General features: G+C 56.7%; 1 protein-coding gene and 1 non-coding gene across 2 annotated transcripts; one reads left to right on the forward strand and one right to left on the reverse strand.

Moving 5' to 3' along the window:
- Positions 1-1151: 1151 nt before the first annotated feature.
- LOC120364069 (U6 spliceosomal RNA) lies at positions 1152-1258 on the forward strand. Its single transcript, XR_005579422.1, has one exon. It is a non-coding gene; the product is annotated as a U6 spliceosomal RNA (small nuclear RNA).
- Positions 1259-7224: 5966 nt separating this feature from the next.
- SKOR1 (SKI family transcriptional corepressor 1) lies at positions 7225-16105 on the reverse strand. Its single transcript, XM_039469264.2, has 9 exons — positions 15999-16105; positions 13577-15773; positions 12480-12570; positions 11463-11570; positions 10876-10947; positions 9432-9506; positions 9101-9175; positions 8533-8598; positions 7225-8048 (listed from the first exon to the last, which is right to left on the reverse strand). Exons 1-9 carry the CDS (start codon positions 16103-16105, stop codon positions 7954-7956), a joined length of 2886 nt encoding a protein of 961 aa, XP_039325198.1. The 3' UTR covers positions 7225-7953.
- Positions 16106-16433: the final 328 nt, after the last annotated feature.

Genomic DNA, 16433 nt, shown 5'->3' on the forward strand with positions numbered 1-16433 from the left:
TGGGCATGGTGGCGCGTGCCTGTAATCCCAGCTACTCAGGAGGCTGAGGCAGGAGAATTGCCTGAACCCAGGAGGCGGAGGTTGCAGTGAGCCGAGATCGCGCCATTGCACTCCAGCCTGGGTAACAAGAGCGAAACTCCGTCTCAAAAAAAAAAAAAAAAAAAAAAAAAAAAAAAAAAAAAAAATATTTTCCAGACTCTCACGTGTTTAAAAAAAAAAAAAAAAAAAAAATCAGTCATTGACCTCAGACTCGCATCCAAATCCCAACTATTTCACCAGTGGCAGATTCATTGGGGCAGATGGTTTAACCTCCCAGAGCCTGTTTGCTAAACTGCAAATTGGGGGAAATGACAACAATAAGGTTAAGCGCCTGACTCTAAAAGTTGGATCAAAGGGTGGTGACCCGTTCCCTGACTTGGATCACTTCTGGAAGTCTGGGTCCCAAAGCAGACGCCCTCGACCCCTTGGCTCCGAATGCAGGCAGCTGGTCCCGAAAAGCCCAGCGGAAGCTGAAGGCGCGCGCCCTGGCGCACCCTCCCCACGAACCCCCGCCGCCCCCGTCCGGCCCACGGTAGGCGGCCCCAGGCCTCGCTAGGGTCACGCCTCTCGGGGGCCCCGCGCAGGGAAAGGTCCAACCAGCAGCTCGCCATGTTTTCGAGGTCCCGAGTCGAACTCCCATGGGGACCCCACGGGCACCATGGCCCCTCGTTCCAAAAACGCATTCGCGCCAAGCAGACGAGGCCTGGTGATTTCGGAGGCGGGCGCTGTCCCATCCCGGCGCAGCGTTCCAGTAGGCGCCGGGCTCTGATCCGTCCGCGCCTAGCGGGCCACCGCGGAGAGACGCGCAGGCAGCACGCAACACGTGACGGAGCGTGACCGCCACTAGGCGCGCGCAGAAGTTGGGCGGGCGGGAGGAGGGCCTATTTCCCATGGTTCCTTCATATTTGCATAGAGGATGCAAGACTGTCAGAGGGACGATTGCAATTAACTTGGCCATAAACACAAACCTATTGGCACAAACTATGTGATATAGAAAGTTATGATTGTTCAAGAAGTTTGTAATTTAAAAAAAGGACCACTATGTACTTACCGTAACTGAAAAGTCTTTCGTTTTCTCAACTTTATATATCTTCCGGAAAAGCGTTAGCGTCGTGCTCGCTTCGGCAGCACATATACTAAAATTGGAACGATACAGAGAAGATTAGCATGGCCCCTGCGCAAGGATGACACGCAAATTCGTGAAGCGTTCCATATTTTGCTTTCGTTTTTTGTTTATTACGCCAGGTTTATACTCCGGCAGACGGTTTATCACTGAAAGCACTTTTCATCTACAGATTATACCTTTTGTTTGACACAGTTTTAGTAAGTCCTAGGAGATGGAATAGAAGGCGCTGGGGCCTAGGCAGATTCATCTCTGCGGTGCATTTTGCATCTGGCCCTTGGGCCCCAGTTTGAGATCTTTTCCATCTTGCTTCTGCTTCCCTCTGCACAATCCTGAGTATTGCAGTACCTTACACCTAAGGAAATTTCGTCTTGCCGAACGAAGTTGATCCATTTCAGGTCCAAAAACATAACAGGACCTACTGCAACGATAAACATTAGAGGAACTTGCAAAGAGACTGACCTTTTTCCTTTGAGGGGGAAAAAAAAAACAAAAAACAAACAGCTACTACTTAATGAGCGCCTACCATATGTCAAGGGCTTCACCAATATTTCATTAAAATATTCCTGACCGAATAAATAATTAAAAAAAAAAAAAAGAAAGAAAAGAAAAGAAAAGGGGGAAGCTGGGGGCTGTGGATCACGCCTGTAATCCCAGCACTTTGGGATGCCCAGGAGGGCGGCTCACCTGTGATCGGGAGTTCGAGACCAGCCTGACCAACATGGAGAAACCCCGTTTCTACTAATAATACAAAAATTAGTCGGGCGTGGTGGCGGGAGCCTATAGACCCAGGTACTCTGGAGGCTGAGGCAGGAGAATCGCCAGGACGCTGGAGGCGGAGGTTGCGGTGAGCCAAGATCGTGCCATCCATTGCACTCCAGCCTGGGCAACAATAGCAAATCTCCGTCTCAAAAAAAAAAAAAAAAGAAAAAGAAAAAAAAGAAAGAAAGAAAGAAAAGAAAAGAAGAAGAAGAAAAGGGGAAGGGGGAAGAAAAATAAAATAATGTTTAAAAAATTCCTAACAGCTTCACCCTGTGGATTTTACTGTCATCGTTTTATACCAATCACTGAGAGGTAATGCCTGATAAGACTTACAGCGGCACGGATCCTGAAAAGATAGGGACCCAGCCCCCAGGTAACTGAATTGCAAAAGCACAGTTCCATAAGTTAGGGCGTAAACGAAGTCCAAGCACGTTCAGATTTCCTTCAATGACTTAGTCAATGTTTTCTGAAGTATCTTTCCAAAGAAAAATGGTGCATCTGCTTTGCTAGTGCTTCAGCATGCACGTAGTCCAACTCGTGGGCCCTGCGGCCACCAGGACCCCAGTCGATTTGCCTCGAGCGGCCGCACAGCTCCTAGCCTCCAGGCGCGCCGTGGAAGGGAGGGTGGTCAGGCCCGCAGCCCGGGAGCCACCCATGGGTGGCGGCGGGTACTCTGAGAGTGGGCGCTGGGACCCGCTCGGCAGCGTTCCATTCAGGACCCATTCCTTTTCTCTTCAGTGGAGGTGAAATGAGCCTTTCCAGGTAACAGCCGAGAATAGGGGACTGCGGGACATCTCCGCCTCTTCCTTGGCTCAGGGCCTTCGCTATAGGTGTTAGAGGACAATCTTTTGTGGCTGGATTTCTGTTCTTCCCCTAGAGATACCTGGTTCTTTGGAGGCCACTTGGGCAATTGGGTGAGTAGTTTTAAATGTCTCTGTAGGAATGCCAAACAAGAAAACTACCAAGGTTGGTGTGACTCCCTCTCCTTCAGCATGGACGATTCATCAGACTGGAATATTATTAGTCTATGTGTGTGAAAGAGGGTGTTATGGGGAGTAAAACAGAATTCAAGAGTGAAGGATGAAGGACTTGGCTCAAAAAGGACTGTTCAGATTATTCTAAAGAAACTGGCTGGGTGCGGTGGTCACGCCTGTAATCCTAGCACTTTGAAAGACTGAGATGGGTGGAACACGAGGTCAGAAGTTTGAGACCAGCCTGGCCAACATGGTGAAACCCTCCTCAAGAAAGAAAGAAAGATAGAAGGGAAAGAAATTTGCCTCAGAACAGAAATCAGGAAAGACACAGGCAATTCCTGGTCCCAGGAAATCCAGAAACCTGGCTACTTCCCTTGCTCTGCACTAACCAGCTGAGGGAACTTGGGCAGTCCTCTTTGGACACATACAGTAATGAGAGCATTGGCTTGCAGGATGCCTTTCCAACCTGCGTGCTTGTGAATTTTTATGAATGTGTCTCCAGAAAGCTCAATAGTCCGGGCTTGAAAAAGCACTAGTTCATTCTCCTTTCTGGGCCCCTGGAGGAGAGGAAGGTGATGAACTGGGGTTCATTTCCGAGCTCTTTAAAAGCATTCCTGGCTTGAGTCTCAGGACAATGAACTCAGAGGGAGTTGTAATCTTAGCACAAACACCAATGCAATAGCAGTTCTTGTATGCCAGGAGCTGTTCTCAGTGCTTTACACATACTAACAGAAAACAGTTCTATGAAATAGATACTGTTGCCGGGCGCGGTGGCTCAAGCCTGTAATCCCAGCACTTTGGGAGGCCGAGGCGGGTGGATCACGAGGTCGAGAGATCGAGACCATCCTAGTCAACATGGTGAAACCCCGTCTCTACTAAAAGTGCAAAAAAATTAGCTGGGCATGGTGGCACGTGCCTGTAATCCCAGCTACTCAGGAGGCTGAGGCAGGAGAATTGCCTGAGCCCAGGAGGCGGAGGTTGCGGTGAGCCGAGATCGCGCCATTGCACTCCAGCCTGGGTAACAAGAGCGAAACTCCGTCTCAAAAAAAAAAAAAAAGAAATAGATACTGTTAATTTCCCTATGTTATAGATAAGGAAACTGAGGCACAGAGAGATTCAACAACTTGCCCAGTGTCACTCATCAATGGCAGAGCAGCATTGAGACCTCAGTAAATCTGGCTCCAGAGTCTGTGCTCTTAACAAAACATCTGAGGATAGAGAGGGGAGATGAGGCTGTTTAGAATTCAAGGGAAGAGCATGCAGATCCAGTTCTGCTTTTATTGGTGTTGTGAATTCAAGGCAGGAGTCACATGTTTGCAATGGATCAAGGCTTTAGAGCTGGGTAGCTAGGAATGGGTGGACCTGTGTGACAGTGACCTGGAAAAATATGACGGAATGAAGGAGTATCCTCTTTAAGACAGTTGGAACAGGAAGACATTTTTCCTATTCTAGGTTAACAATCACTTACCTGACACCTGCTCCCAAAACTAATCCTATTGATGAAGGATCTTTCTGAGCAGTAAGGCTGTGTTTAATTAACCTTATGCAAATGAGCTTAATTGCTTCTCAGTGGCTGTTGTCCAGAAGCACCTAGGGATTCCTTCCCTCAGATATTTTCAGCACCTAGATGAACTGCAAAGTTGGAAGTCATTCATCCAGACATGTGTTGTGTGCCTGTGGAGCCCTGGGCCCTGTGTTGAAGATGGCAAGAAAGAGCAAGGTGTGACCCCTGCTGTCCTCGTACTTTCACTCTTAGGGCAACAGACACTTACAACCAAGGATAACAAAGGGAGGTGAGTGCCCTGCTAGCCTCATGAGCCGAATGCCACTAGAACAGAGTCACCGGAGTTCCAGGAGTTGAGGGGTCCTCTAAGTGGTACTTTTGCACACAGGTCACCCTGATTTGCAGAGGAAATGGAGATGGGAAGGGGCTTACTGCTTTCTCCCATGGGAGTGAAAAATAAAGCCACTTGATGCTGTCTCCAACGGCGGCTCCAACTTTGCTCAGTCTCTCACTCTGGAGTTGCCAGGACAGGTGGGGATAGTGATCATCTGTCCCACTGCCGCTCCCAAGAGGGGTCCCCGCTTCCTCTAGATAAGAGGCATGTTTACCTGGTCCCTTAACCCAGACCTTGGACTCCAGAGCCAGACCTCCTGTAGGCACGGCTGGGGGCCAGGATAACAGCCTGGAGGACATTCTGTGCCCAACTGTCTCCTCCCAACTTCCAGGCCCCACTTTTTCTCCCTGGGAGCCCAGGCACCCTAGTCTGGGTCTTCGGGCGTTGGCTGTAATGCTTAAAATCTGTCACAAGGTGGCAACATTGTGGCGAGAAATAGATTTGTTTTTAAATCATGCGGTGTTTTTCAAAGCATATTTTCCCTATTAATGTTTCATTTAACTTAATTAGAATCTGGTAAACTAATTAAAGTAGCTACGAGCCCTGCAATCAGCAATAATTCGTATAATTATTGATAATTACATCCATACCAATCGTTTGGTTATTAACATTTTGGGGGGAACAAACCACTTCTGAAGGGACGCGAAGCCCAGGAGGGTTTTTGCAACTGAGCTTTCTGGGTCGGATCCGCCCACGACTCCAGTCCGCAGAGATTCCGGCCCAGATGGGGGCGCCCCATCCTCAGCCTCCTAGGAGCTTTTTCAGTTTGTGGGAGTTGGGAAGGAAGGGTGGGAAGGAACATTTGCCGGGTTCCTCTGTCGGGCCGCACCATCGAGCTTCCTGCCTGGGTGGTAATGGTTATGCCTATTTTACAGAGAAGTAAAGTACGGCTTCCAAAGGTGCAGTTCGCGGCGGGGAAAGGCGCCGGCAAACTCCCACACCCGCGCTGTCCCGCCCCGTCGCAGTTCCGCGGGCCCTGGGGCGCCCTGGGGACTCCAGTCTCTTCCTCTCTGGACCTCAGTTTCGCCGCGGGTCCAGCGGAGAACGGATCTGGTGGGTCCCACGCGTAGGAAACGTTCCCGCTCCCTAAGAGGGCCCTGCCTGGAGATCGCGTGCCCGGCGCTCTCACTGCTGTTAGCTCCCTCGTGTCCGCTCCGGGCTTAGCCCTCGGAACATTCCGGGACTCGAGGGCTCCGAGCCCCAGTGCAAAGAACTCTAGGGTCTGGCTTACTGGCTATACCGCGCCGCGGGACTCCAGGTTTGCACAGCTTCGGGAGGTCCAGAGAGCGCCCCTACTCGCCGGCTCCGTCCGAGGCCGCCCCAAGACAACCCACCATGAAACTTGCGGGTCCGCACAGTCCAGGGCTCCCGGTTCAGAGCTGCCGGCGGGTGGCTCGGGGCCTGCCGCCCGCCTCCAGGGTCTGCGTCGCGCTGGGCGAGCTCTGAGTGGGGGACTGAGGGCGGGACGGCGGGGCACTGGCCCTGAGGGCGCTTCTACGAGCCACTTGGACTGAGGCCTGCGTCCTCCGTCCTTATTTCATAGAGGCCGAAGCGGAGACTCAGGAAAGAAAACAGAAGGGCGCGAAGCGGGACCCCCAGATAGCCAGCCGAGGGCGAGAAATGGAAGCCAAGACTCCATGATTCCCAGTGCCGGGCGCTCTCTCCCACTCCATCCACACTCTCTTACCCTCAAAAGGACTGTTCTGCAGTTTAACAGATGACGTGGTCATCTGCAGTCCAAGCGACAGCTACGCTGTGGAAACTGAGGCCGCTGGGGGGCCGGACCCGGACGTCAGACACCCCAGCCGAGACCTGGCGAGTCCTTAGCCCATGTAGGACGGAACAGAAAATGCGGGCTGGGCTCCCAGCTTTCGGGTAGCGGAGGGGCAGACGACAGGGCATCTGTGACCTAGCTCTCCAAGTTCCGATTTCCTTTCCAGGCCTGCCGGGCGGAGACCCACTTTACGCCCTGCACCCCCCACCCCACCCCAGGGCTCCCAGGCCAGGCCGGCAGTGCCTGCGCCATCTAAAGGGACAAAGCTGGTTGAGCCTGGGATTCCCGGCAGGGCACCCTGTCTGTGAACGCCCCGGAGGTAACTTCCCCGGTGTGGCAGGCGTGGAAATGGGCCTGGATGAACCCTCGGCCCCTTCGAACGCTGGAGGGAAGAGCGGAGGACCGCTGCTCTAAGGACCGTGACCTAAGGCCTCTCCTCCATCCCGGGCCCAAAGGAGGGTCCTAAACAAGGAGAGAGAGTGCTCTGTGTGGGGGAAATTGAGTATATCTGGAGGGAGGCAGTGGAGAGGTCGAGCGCTGTCTGCTGCCTACCTGAGCAGGCGCGATTCTGACCCCGGGTGCCCTGGAACCCGTGGAGCGGCTCCCACCCCCACCTGTTGCACAGCGCTCCGCCCGCGCACTGCCACCTCTCCGTAGCCCCAGAAGTGACATCTTTTTTAAATTATTATTAAAAACAAAAGTCGTAGGTACAGGGTGGTCTCCCCGAACAGGCTCCAGGTGGTTGCCATCTGTGAGTCAGTTGTCGCCTTTTTAAAGTGCTGTTACATCAAGAGGTTACAACAAAAAGACAAAGCAAAATCCAAAGGGGAATGCAAAACGGGACTGGAAGTGGGTCCAGGAGAAGGAAGAAAAATAACTTACAGCATTAATAAAGTGAACCTAATACTGAACCGAGAGACTCACAGTACACTTATATCCATTGCACATAGCCACTTTGTCATTGGGAACAGGAGTTTCAGAAGTAGACGGGACAGGGAGTGCGGGGCCGGCGCCAGCGAAGTTACTACAACGTATTCACAATCGGATTCAAGACTGTACATTCGGAGGGGGGCGCTCTCCCCTCCCTGCTTCTCGCGGTTCAGTTAACCCCTTGAGGTCCGATGCCCTGGAGTTCAAACGGGGTAGGGGGATTTGAGGCGTGAGGCGGTATTTACACTTCGAAACGGAGCCGGGGCCCTGGACTGGGACGCCCGGGAGGGGGCGGGCAAGGCCGGGGAGCCCGGGAGGAAGGCGGACGGACGGGCGGCTGTATTTACATCGGTCGGGTCTGAATGGCTTGTTCCTCGCTCTGGGCAGCCGCGGCAGCGGGTATTTACAAGGAGCAGCATGGCTTGAGGGCGCAGGGGTGGGGCTGGGCCAGCCCTAGGGCAACAGCGGGGGCTTGAAGGAGCAGTTGCCTGTGCAGTGTCGGGGCGTCAGCATCTTGCAGGAGAAGTGGTGCAGGGCGTCGTGGGCTTCTGGGGAGAGAGTCGCGAGGGTCACTCTGGGCGCCTCTCTGGGCTCACCTAGCCGCACAGTCCACCCTTCCCCCTCCCCGGCCTTACCCAACCCTCTGGGGTCAGGGAATCTCAACGGAGCGGATCCGAGGAGGCAGGAGGGTAGGACAAAGGCTGGTTTATGCGGAACCACTGCTCTGGCTCAGTAGCCCCGTTTTATAGAAGGGGAAACTGAGGCACAGTAAGAGAGGGGTCCACTTGCTCAAAGCCAGAACTGGTACTAGAAGGCAGATTTTCTGACGCCCAAAGCCCAAGGGGCTCCTTTCTCTTTACCACACCGTCCTAGAAAAATCTTCCCGTTAAAATCAATTCCCACTTTCCTCCCTCTCAGACTGTGATCCCTGTGGATCGTGGCCTTCCTCACTAGGCCCACTAATTATTCATTCACTTGACAGCACGGCCAGCAGCCGGCACCCCTACTATCTTTGTTTCCCGGGTTCCGCACCTTTCAATTTCTGCTGGATGGCGTAGCGCGCCTTCCGCTCCTGGTCGAGTTCGTTACACAAGGTATCTGGAAGACAAAGGGAGGGGGCCAGTGAGGAAACGCGGACCACCCTCCAAAGGGCCGCGGTGCGGTAACAGCCCGCTCAGGGCGCAGCTCCGCACCGAAACAACTCCAGGGACGGGGGAGGGGTGCCGGAGCTCCTAACTGCAGACTGGCGGAGGAAGGAAATGGCCTGGGATGGCGCTTAAAGGCAGACGGATCTAACCAAAATTAAAGCAAACTTAGGCATTACTTCCCAGGTAATTTTACGCCTCGATTTTTAATTTAGAAACCATGGAAATTGCCGCGATAAGAAGTTCAATCACTCCATGTAATGATGCCTGCAAGCCGTTTGCTGGGCTCGCTTGCCATTCTGAGGCTAATCAGAGTATACAAAGGATATTAAATAAAAAAAATAATTGTTAAATTACCTTCAATTTAAATCCAAATGACTGAGCCAACATTGCGGCTCCTGCCAGATGAGAGGCAGTTACGGCCCGTGCACGCGCTCACCTGACTCCCGTCTTACCTCTGACAATTTGCAGCTGTTGCACCATTTCTTCTCGATAAGCCAATTCCCTCTTCATTTGATCCTGAAAATTATCTGTGCAAATTGATTAAGTGAGAGCTGTTACGCACAGCCCCCTCCCCCAGCTCCACTTTCTTATTCCTTGGCCCCCCTTTTACTCCTACCCCCACCCCCATCCAGCCTTTCCCGAGCAACCCTGGAAAAGGACAGTTTCTTAGCTTCTGCAGGGCACCTAGTGCTAGTTGCCTGGCACCTGGCTTTCGGAGTAGGTCGGGGCACCCTGGTGGAAGGCTGGTGATGAGGTGGGGTGAGGCAGGATGGGAGTGGGTACCTTTGAGACTCTGAAATTCCCGTTCCAGCTTCTTGCGGAGCTCCATTTGCTCCAGGAGCAGTTTTTGCAATTCATCTGTGAAAAGGGGAAAGTGGGAGGTAAAGTGAGAGGCAAAGCAGGGTTATTTGGAGCTCAGGGGACCTAGAAAGCACCCAGGTTCTGCCCTGGCCAACATCCCTGAGAGGAGAGTTGAGGAGGATGACCAGTAGGTGGAGGCCCTCCACTCTCTGGCTTTACCAACTGCATTCAAAGGATTTGGGTGAAGAAACTGGGCTGTGGGGTAGGATGCCCAGGACTGTGGAATCTAGGCCCTGGCTTCAGGAACTATGCAGCCGGGCAACTACTTTAAATCGTTCCTAACTCCCTGATCTAAGAGTCTGGTCCACTGAAGCTTGATTTCCCAATTCAAGTGATAGACACCCCCCCCCCCCCCCCCCCCACACACACACCTTTCACTATAAATCGAGGAGGCTCTGGTCAGAGCCTTGGAGACCTTTCCCAGAAAAATACACATACAACAGTTTGCCTACAATTTCAGGAGGTCTGAAGACTGCTAAATCCATGCTAAGAACCCTCAATATAAAGCACCAATGATTTTTGAAGGTAATGGCATTTCCTGTAAATCTGTAACTAGGAAGAATGGAAGACCACCCATGCTTGCCTTCCTCCTGCCACCAATTCCCAAGACCATCTATGGGCTAGTTGTGGGGCAGGGAGCTAGGGTAGAGGCCTGTTAGTGCCCTCAGAACCAACTCCAGAGGGAAAGATGTGGCACCTGCCCTGACCGTGAGGTCTTTGGTATCTGGGCCGTCCCCCAGGACAGGCACCTCTGAAATGCAAGAATGGAAGGTAAAGGGCCAAGTGGGGCTAGAGGCTCCTCTACTCTGCACCTCAAGCAGTAGACTCCCCCTTGCAGGCTGAGCAGTAACATGGGATCCCCATTCTGCAAACAAGCTTCATCCTCACTCCATTTAGGGCAAGGTGAAGGTGGTTATACGTTAATTCCAGGTAAGAGGAAAAATATCTTTCACATATTCCTAAAATCAATGCTTCCCTGCAATCCTGCATTGAAGTCCTGTTTTCCATTGAGTTTAGGGGACCCAGACTGTCCTGTCTCATTGTCCATAGGCATCAAGTTCTGACCACGTTATTCATTTCTCTTTTCTCACTGGGCTATTCAGACAGACCGGGCCTTGGGAACCCAAATTTTCAATACACTTCTGGGGGTTTGTTTTACTGCCATGCTCTACCCTCACATAAATACTTCTGTGCCAGGATGATGTGTCCAGAGGATCATACTTTCTACCCAATGAAAGGGAAACTGATCCCCCCCCCAAGGCCAGGTCTTTTCCACACTCACCCCGTACAGGGATAACACCCATCTGCAGGAATGATCCATCGCCCTCAAGCACAGTGTACCCCTTTTCCACAGATTTAGCCTCACCTCTAGCCAGGTTCTCGATATCTTTCTCCACCAGCTGAGTTCCTGTGACATCCAAGGTAAGCCCATCTTCGCCTGGGATGCAAGGGCAGGTAAGAGGAGTTCTGTCCTGGGAGAGCCCTTGAGAGGGGAGGGGTGAGCTTCCCAGGAGCCAGGGCAAGTCAGGGACCTACCCTAGACGCTCTGCCTTTGGAGGAGACAGTTACAGGTCTCCGGTACTACCCACCTTCTAAGACGTCACGGTACTGAGTAGGGTCCTGAGCCCTGGAGGAGGGGGCCTAGGGAAGATGGGCCATCTAAGGGCTGGAAGTGCCCTTTGACCTATTTTTCGTGGGTGAGGACGGCCCTCCATTTCCTTTTAGAACATCCTCTGCCCTTACCTGAAAGGACCTCAACCCCACAAAGGAGGCAGCAACTCAGAAAACCCGGCCTGCACCCTGCTCGTGTTAAACACTTATCTGCTTGCTGCGGAAGAAAACTGGCAGCTGCTTACACTAGATTAAAGGCCTTTCTCTCCAGCCTCTGGGAACCTCGGCGACCTAGGTCCCAGCTCCCGGGTGCGGTGGGGCGCGAGGAGTCCAAGGGCTCACCTCTGTCCGTATTTGCAGGACTTGGCTGAGAGATACTCCTTTGGTCTGGATAGGATTTCCTCGTCTCCAAATCATCGGCGGGCGAGTGATTGTCTTCCTTATCTGGCTCTTGAAGGCAATAAACCGAGTTTCAAGGAGAGGCAAAGAAACCGTGACCCGGATACTGCCAGAGCTGCCGCGGTCGGGGCGCCGGAGCCCTAATTAAAAGCGTCGTGGCCGCCTCTGGTTCCCGGCTTTGCGCCCAGGCGCGCGCCCTGAGGCTTTGGGCCCGGGACTCCCCCACCCCCGCGCGTGGTCGGCTCATCTCCGGGCTTCACGCCCCCTCGCTAGCCCCTTGGAAAAGAGCAAGACGAGCAGCCGAGTCCACCAGGGACAAGCGACCTACATCGCGCGCAGATACTAGGGCACCGCGAGCGCGCGTGGCCGCCGGGTCTGTCCGCGCGACACCAGCGGAGGACTCGGCCCAGGCTGCGACCTTCGGGGTGGGTGGGGAGACATCGTCCGGGGCTCGGCTGCCTCGACCTGCCTGAATTTGAGACCCTCCACCCCTCCTCTGCGAGGAACCTGGTAAGGCGCGCAAGTGCAGGGCGGCCCCCACCACCCCGCGAGGGGCCTCAGCTACCCAGGCGCTTCTGGGGCACCCAAGCGCGCGGCCAAGTGCGCCCATCCTCCGCCCGGACCCCTGTTTGGCCAAAGGGGACTCCGCGGCCAAACACACTTGCTGAATAAATGAGAGGACTTGAAGGAGGTGTCGGGAGTGATTTTTGTTAAGGATTTAACGCCGTGTCTGGGTGTGCGTGTGGTGGAGAGGGCCTGTTGTCACTGCTGCTTTTAAGTAACCAAAGGTTGGAAGTTGTTGGGAGTACTCGCTTAGCTTCCTTGTTTTCGTTATATTTCCTTCCCTCTCCCTCTTTCTCTGCGTCTCTCTCCTGGTCTTTTTTCGCAGGCCTTCCTTGATCCCGGCCCTACTGCCTGCAGTCCCTCATTACAGTGGCGAGCGGCCGCGACAGGAGTTACCGTGGGCCTCAGGGGTGCAGAGGTAGGAAGCCGCGGGCCCCAGCGCCACCGCCGCGCTCTTCACTTGCTCATCCCTCTCGGGCGCGTACACCTGCGGCGGCCGAGAAATGACAGGCGATTAGGGGGACGCCCTGCGGCGGCCCGAAGCCGCCCAGCCCTATCCCGCGGCCGAGAGGGAAAGGGGAGTGGCGGATGCTGGTGCGCCCGCTGGACGTGAGCGTCCCGGGCAGCAGTGACGCACGCGGCGCACCCTCGCTCTTGCAGATTCAGGGTAATTATTAGCGCCTGCGGGAAAATTAAACACAAAGCGGCTACCAAGCCACCGGCCGTTCAAAGTCTCCTCCACCCTCAGCACCCGCCTCCTTTTAGGCGTTTTCCCTCCCGCCCGTGCCCCGTCCCCGGCATAAATGACGCCTTTCGCATCCGGTTAATGATTCGTGTTTTAATGAACCGAATGTACAGGTGTGCGCACCCACTTTCAAAATGGCTAACGACTCCAGCCTGGCTGTATCCTGCCCCTTAAGTCCCCCTCCCGCCCCGCACGCGGTCCCGAGGCAGCTTCCCAGCAACGAACCCTGTGGTTCCCAAGCGGGAGTGCGAAGAGATTCGGAAAACTGGGAGTTGGGAAGGCGGGAGATTCCGGGGACCCGGTACTGCTGGGGCCTGACTTGGGGAGAGGCCACACCGTCCTCTCTTCTCTTCCTTGGGGCTCTGACGCCCACCCGGGCGAGCGCTTTGCTTTGGCTTTGGGTTCCTTTCTTACCCGGTCATTCCTCCTTCACACCCCTTTTCTGTCTCTTTTTCTGTCTCTGGCAGTCTCTGCCGGTCTCCTCCCCACTCCCATCAACAAAAACAAAGCACACCGGTTCTCCAGTCCTCCCCCTGCCCCCAGCTTCCGGCTTCCGAAACCCTCACTGGAGGGTCCAGCCGGGCCCAGCTCCGTGGCACGCCCGAGGCTGGGCTTGCGGAGCGTGGCCTGGGCCTGCTGCTCCGACGCCTGCGCAGAGCAAGATTCCCGTCCTCCTCCCGGCCCCGCGGGCCCGCGGCGCGCAAGGTAAGTGGGAATGCGCCACCGGCGGGGCGGGCGCGGGGCTCACCTTGGCCGGCGCGGGGCCTCCTAGGGGCCCGCAAGACTCTCGCAGCTCGTAGCCGCCGCCGCTTGGCGGGCTCCTCTCAGGTCTCCGCACCACGTCGTCGGCCGCCAAGTCCCCAAAAGCGGGCCGGCCGGCTGGGGGTGGGCCGAGGCGGCGCCGGGGGCGGGGGCTGCCTCCGTCGGGAGAGTCCGCGGGACCGTCCGCGCCCGAGGAGGTGGCTGACGGGGGTCCAGTGGGCTGGTCACCGTCTGGGCCACCCCCCGCGCTGGGTGCGCTGGGCTCTGTCTCGTCCTGGACGCCTTCGTCGTCGGGGAAGCGGTTGGATTCCACGTCCACCTCCGGCTCGTCCGCCGTGTCCACGTCGGGCGAGGCGGAATGGTAGCTGGAACTGCCCTCGCTCAGAAAGTCCGGGCTCACGTAGCCGCCGCCCCCCGCGCCAGGTCCCGGCCCGCGAGCAGGCCCCGCGCCGTACGCCTCCCGGGCGCTACCGTAGAGCTTAGCGATGCTCTCTGTGTCTTTGACCACTGGCCGGAAGGCCGACACGTAGGAGCCTTTGCGTGCGGGCGGCGGGGGCGGCGGGGGCAGCGGGGCTAGGGGCGGGGGCAGGGCCTCGTCCGCGCCGTCTTCGTCCAGGGGCCCGCGGGACAGAGCGCTCGGGCAGCGCTCCTCCGCCCCAAGGCCGCCCTCTTTGGCTGGCTCGGGACCGTCCAGGGGCTCTGGGCCACCACTGCCAGCAGCTGCCGCCGCTGCCGCTGCTGCTGCAGCCACGGCTGCAGCCACGGCCTTGGCTTGGCTCTGCGCAGCCGGATAGGACGGTACCGGGAGGCTGCCTGCTGCTGGCCAGAACATGGGAAACGTCGGGTACACCGTGGCGGCGGCGGCCGCTGCAGCCACGGCCGCTGCGTCCTTGGCTGCTCCGGAGGGTTGATGCCCCCAGAACATAGCGCCGCCGCCCGGGCCCGCCCCTGCCCCCGGGGGCAAGTGGCTGGTTCCCGGGCCCCCAGCGCCCCCGCCAGTGCCCGCGCCGCCGCCGCCCCCAGTGCCAGGACCGCCCTTTGGCTCGCCTGCGCCTAAAACTGGGTCGTCCTTTTTGGGGCATAGGCCGAAGGCAGTAGGGAAGCCGTAAGGATGGGGGAAAAGTGGTGGGGGCAGCTTTTGCAGGAGCCCAAAGCCTTTGCTGGGAACCGGGATCACCGGGTAGCTTCGTACGCCAGCACCGCCACCAGGCCCTCCTGGGCCCGCCGGGCCGCTAGCTCCGGTCGCCAGGCCAAGTCCGCGCTGCGGGTGGGGAGGAGGTGGCCCCGGAGGCCCGGCAGCCTCATCTTCGCCACAGCGCAGGCTTTTGTGGGGCGGCGGGCCTGGGGCCATCTCCGCACCGCATCCTGGGCCGCCACTGCCGCCAGCACCACCCTTCCCCTGCCCACCCGACCCGCCATTAGCACCGCCTCCGCCGCCTCCTTGTAGCGAGAAGGTCCTCTTGCGCGTGCCGCCATTAAACATGGCCTTGACGTCCTCCCAAGCATGGCTCAGTTCGTCTGTGGCCGACTTGTCACTGAGTTTGAGGTGACGACGCCAGGAGTTGAAGTTGGCGGCATCGGGCTGTGTGTACTTGGCGTCGGGTGTGCGGTGCGAATGGAAGATGAACTTGTTGGGCGAGAAGTACATGCTGCAGTAGCCGCACTTGATGCACTTGGCTCGCGAGCTGTTGTAACGCGCAGGGATGAAGCTACCGCGCGAGCCCCACGCGCACTCATGCACCACATCGAAGGCAAAGTTCTCGGGCAGCTTGGGTGGCTTGTGCTCGCCCAAAAACGACTTGCACAGGCGTTCGGCCTCTCGCTTGGTGATCATGCCGCAGCGGCGCGACGAGATGGGCATGGCCCCGGCCCGACGCAAAATCTCCAGCTGTACGGGCGTGCACTGTACGCACGTGATGCCCAGGGCCACGCGTCGGTTGTGGATCTCATTGTAGCTGTAGTTCTTGAGGAGGGTATTGGAGATCTGCGCCAGGCACAGGCGCTCCTGGCCGTCGATGACCAGCGACACAATTGGTACCCCGTACAGCGACGTCTCGCCCACCTGGTTGGGTTTGAGAGCGGTGGAGCCCGAGTACGGCTGCAGCTCCTGCTTGGAGTTGGGCGAGGAGCTGCCCTCGCGCCCCGGCCCCAGCTGAGTGGTGAGAGCCTCCATGCCGCCGCTCCTGCGAAATAGAGAAAGCAGAGAGCAGATGAGCCATTTTCAGAGCCGCCGCCAAGGCTCAGGCCCGCCCAGTGGGGCGCGCCGAGTGAGGCGCGCGGGGGATACTTGGCAGTGGGGAGTCCAAACTCATTCACCCCCTGGACGGGAGTCTTTTGTTATTCAGACCCCTGTTGGCGCCGTAACAAAAGCCCCCAGGGTTTAGGGGAGGAGAAGGGGTAATGGAGACCTCAGGAATGTCCCGGCTGCGAGGAACCCAATCCGGTTTTCGGACTGGGGAGCAACTGAAACCCAGATACGAAGAGTGACTTGCCCAAGGCCACACAGCAAAGCCATGGCGGAATCCAGGCTTTTTCCGCGCCCAGATCCGTGCGCCTCCGGCAACCCTCGCAGCTGATCCTGCCGGCCCGGGTCCTGAAGCCTGGACTTGGGGGACCCGCCGCCCCTCTGCTCAGTCGCGCATGCACGCGGGCGGGCGGGGGCAGTGCGAGAAGGGGTGGGGAGGCGGGGGAGGGGCAGTCACTGCCCATCTCCAGACAGCAGGGGGTGGAGGTGGGTGGGAGGAGGAGGGAACCGGGCCTGCCCGCGAAGGAGAAAGGCTGAGGCTATCGCTGTTCGCGGTGCTGAACCCGACCGTTTCCGAAGCGCTCCGTGTGCACCCGGA

Source organism: Saimiri boliviensis, chromosome 2 (genome assembly GCF_048565385.1).
Source record: "Saimiri boliviensis isolate mSaiBol1 chromosome 2, mSaiBol1.pri, whole genome shotgun sequence".
Lineage (NCBI taxonomy): Eukaryota > Metazoa > Chordata > Mammalia > Primates > Cebidae > Saimiri > Saimiri boliviensis.

Coding starts and splice junctions, on each gene's coding strand:
- SKOR1 (XM_039469264.2), bottom strand. CDS start 16,105: ATGGCTTTGCTGTGTGGCCTTGGGCAAGTCACTCTTCGTATCTGGGTT. Junction 11,571..12,479: donor CTGCACCCCTGAGGCCCACG/GTAACTCCTGTC, acceptor ATTGCCTTCAAG/AGCCAGATAAGGAAGACAAT. Junction 8,599..9,100: donor ACAGCTGCAAATTGTCAGAG/GTAAGACGGGAG, acceptor TTTGTCTTCCAG/ATACCTTGTGTAACGAACTC.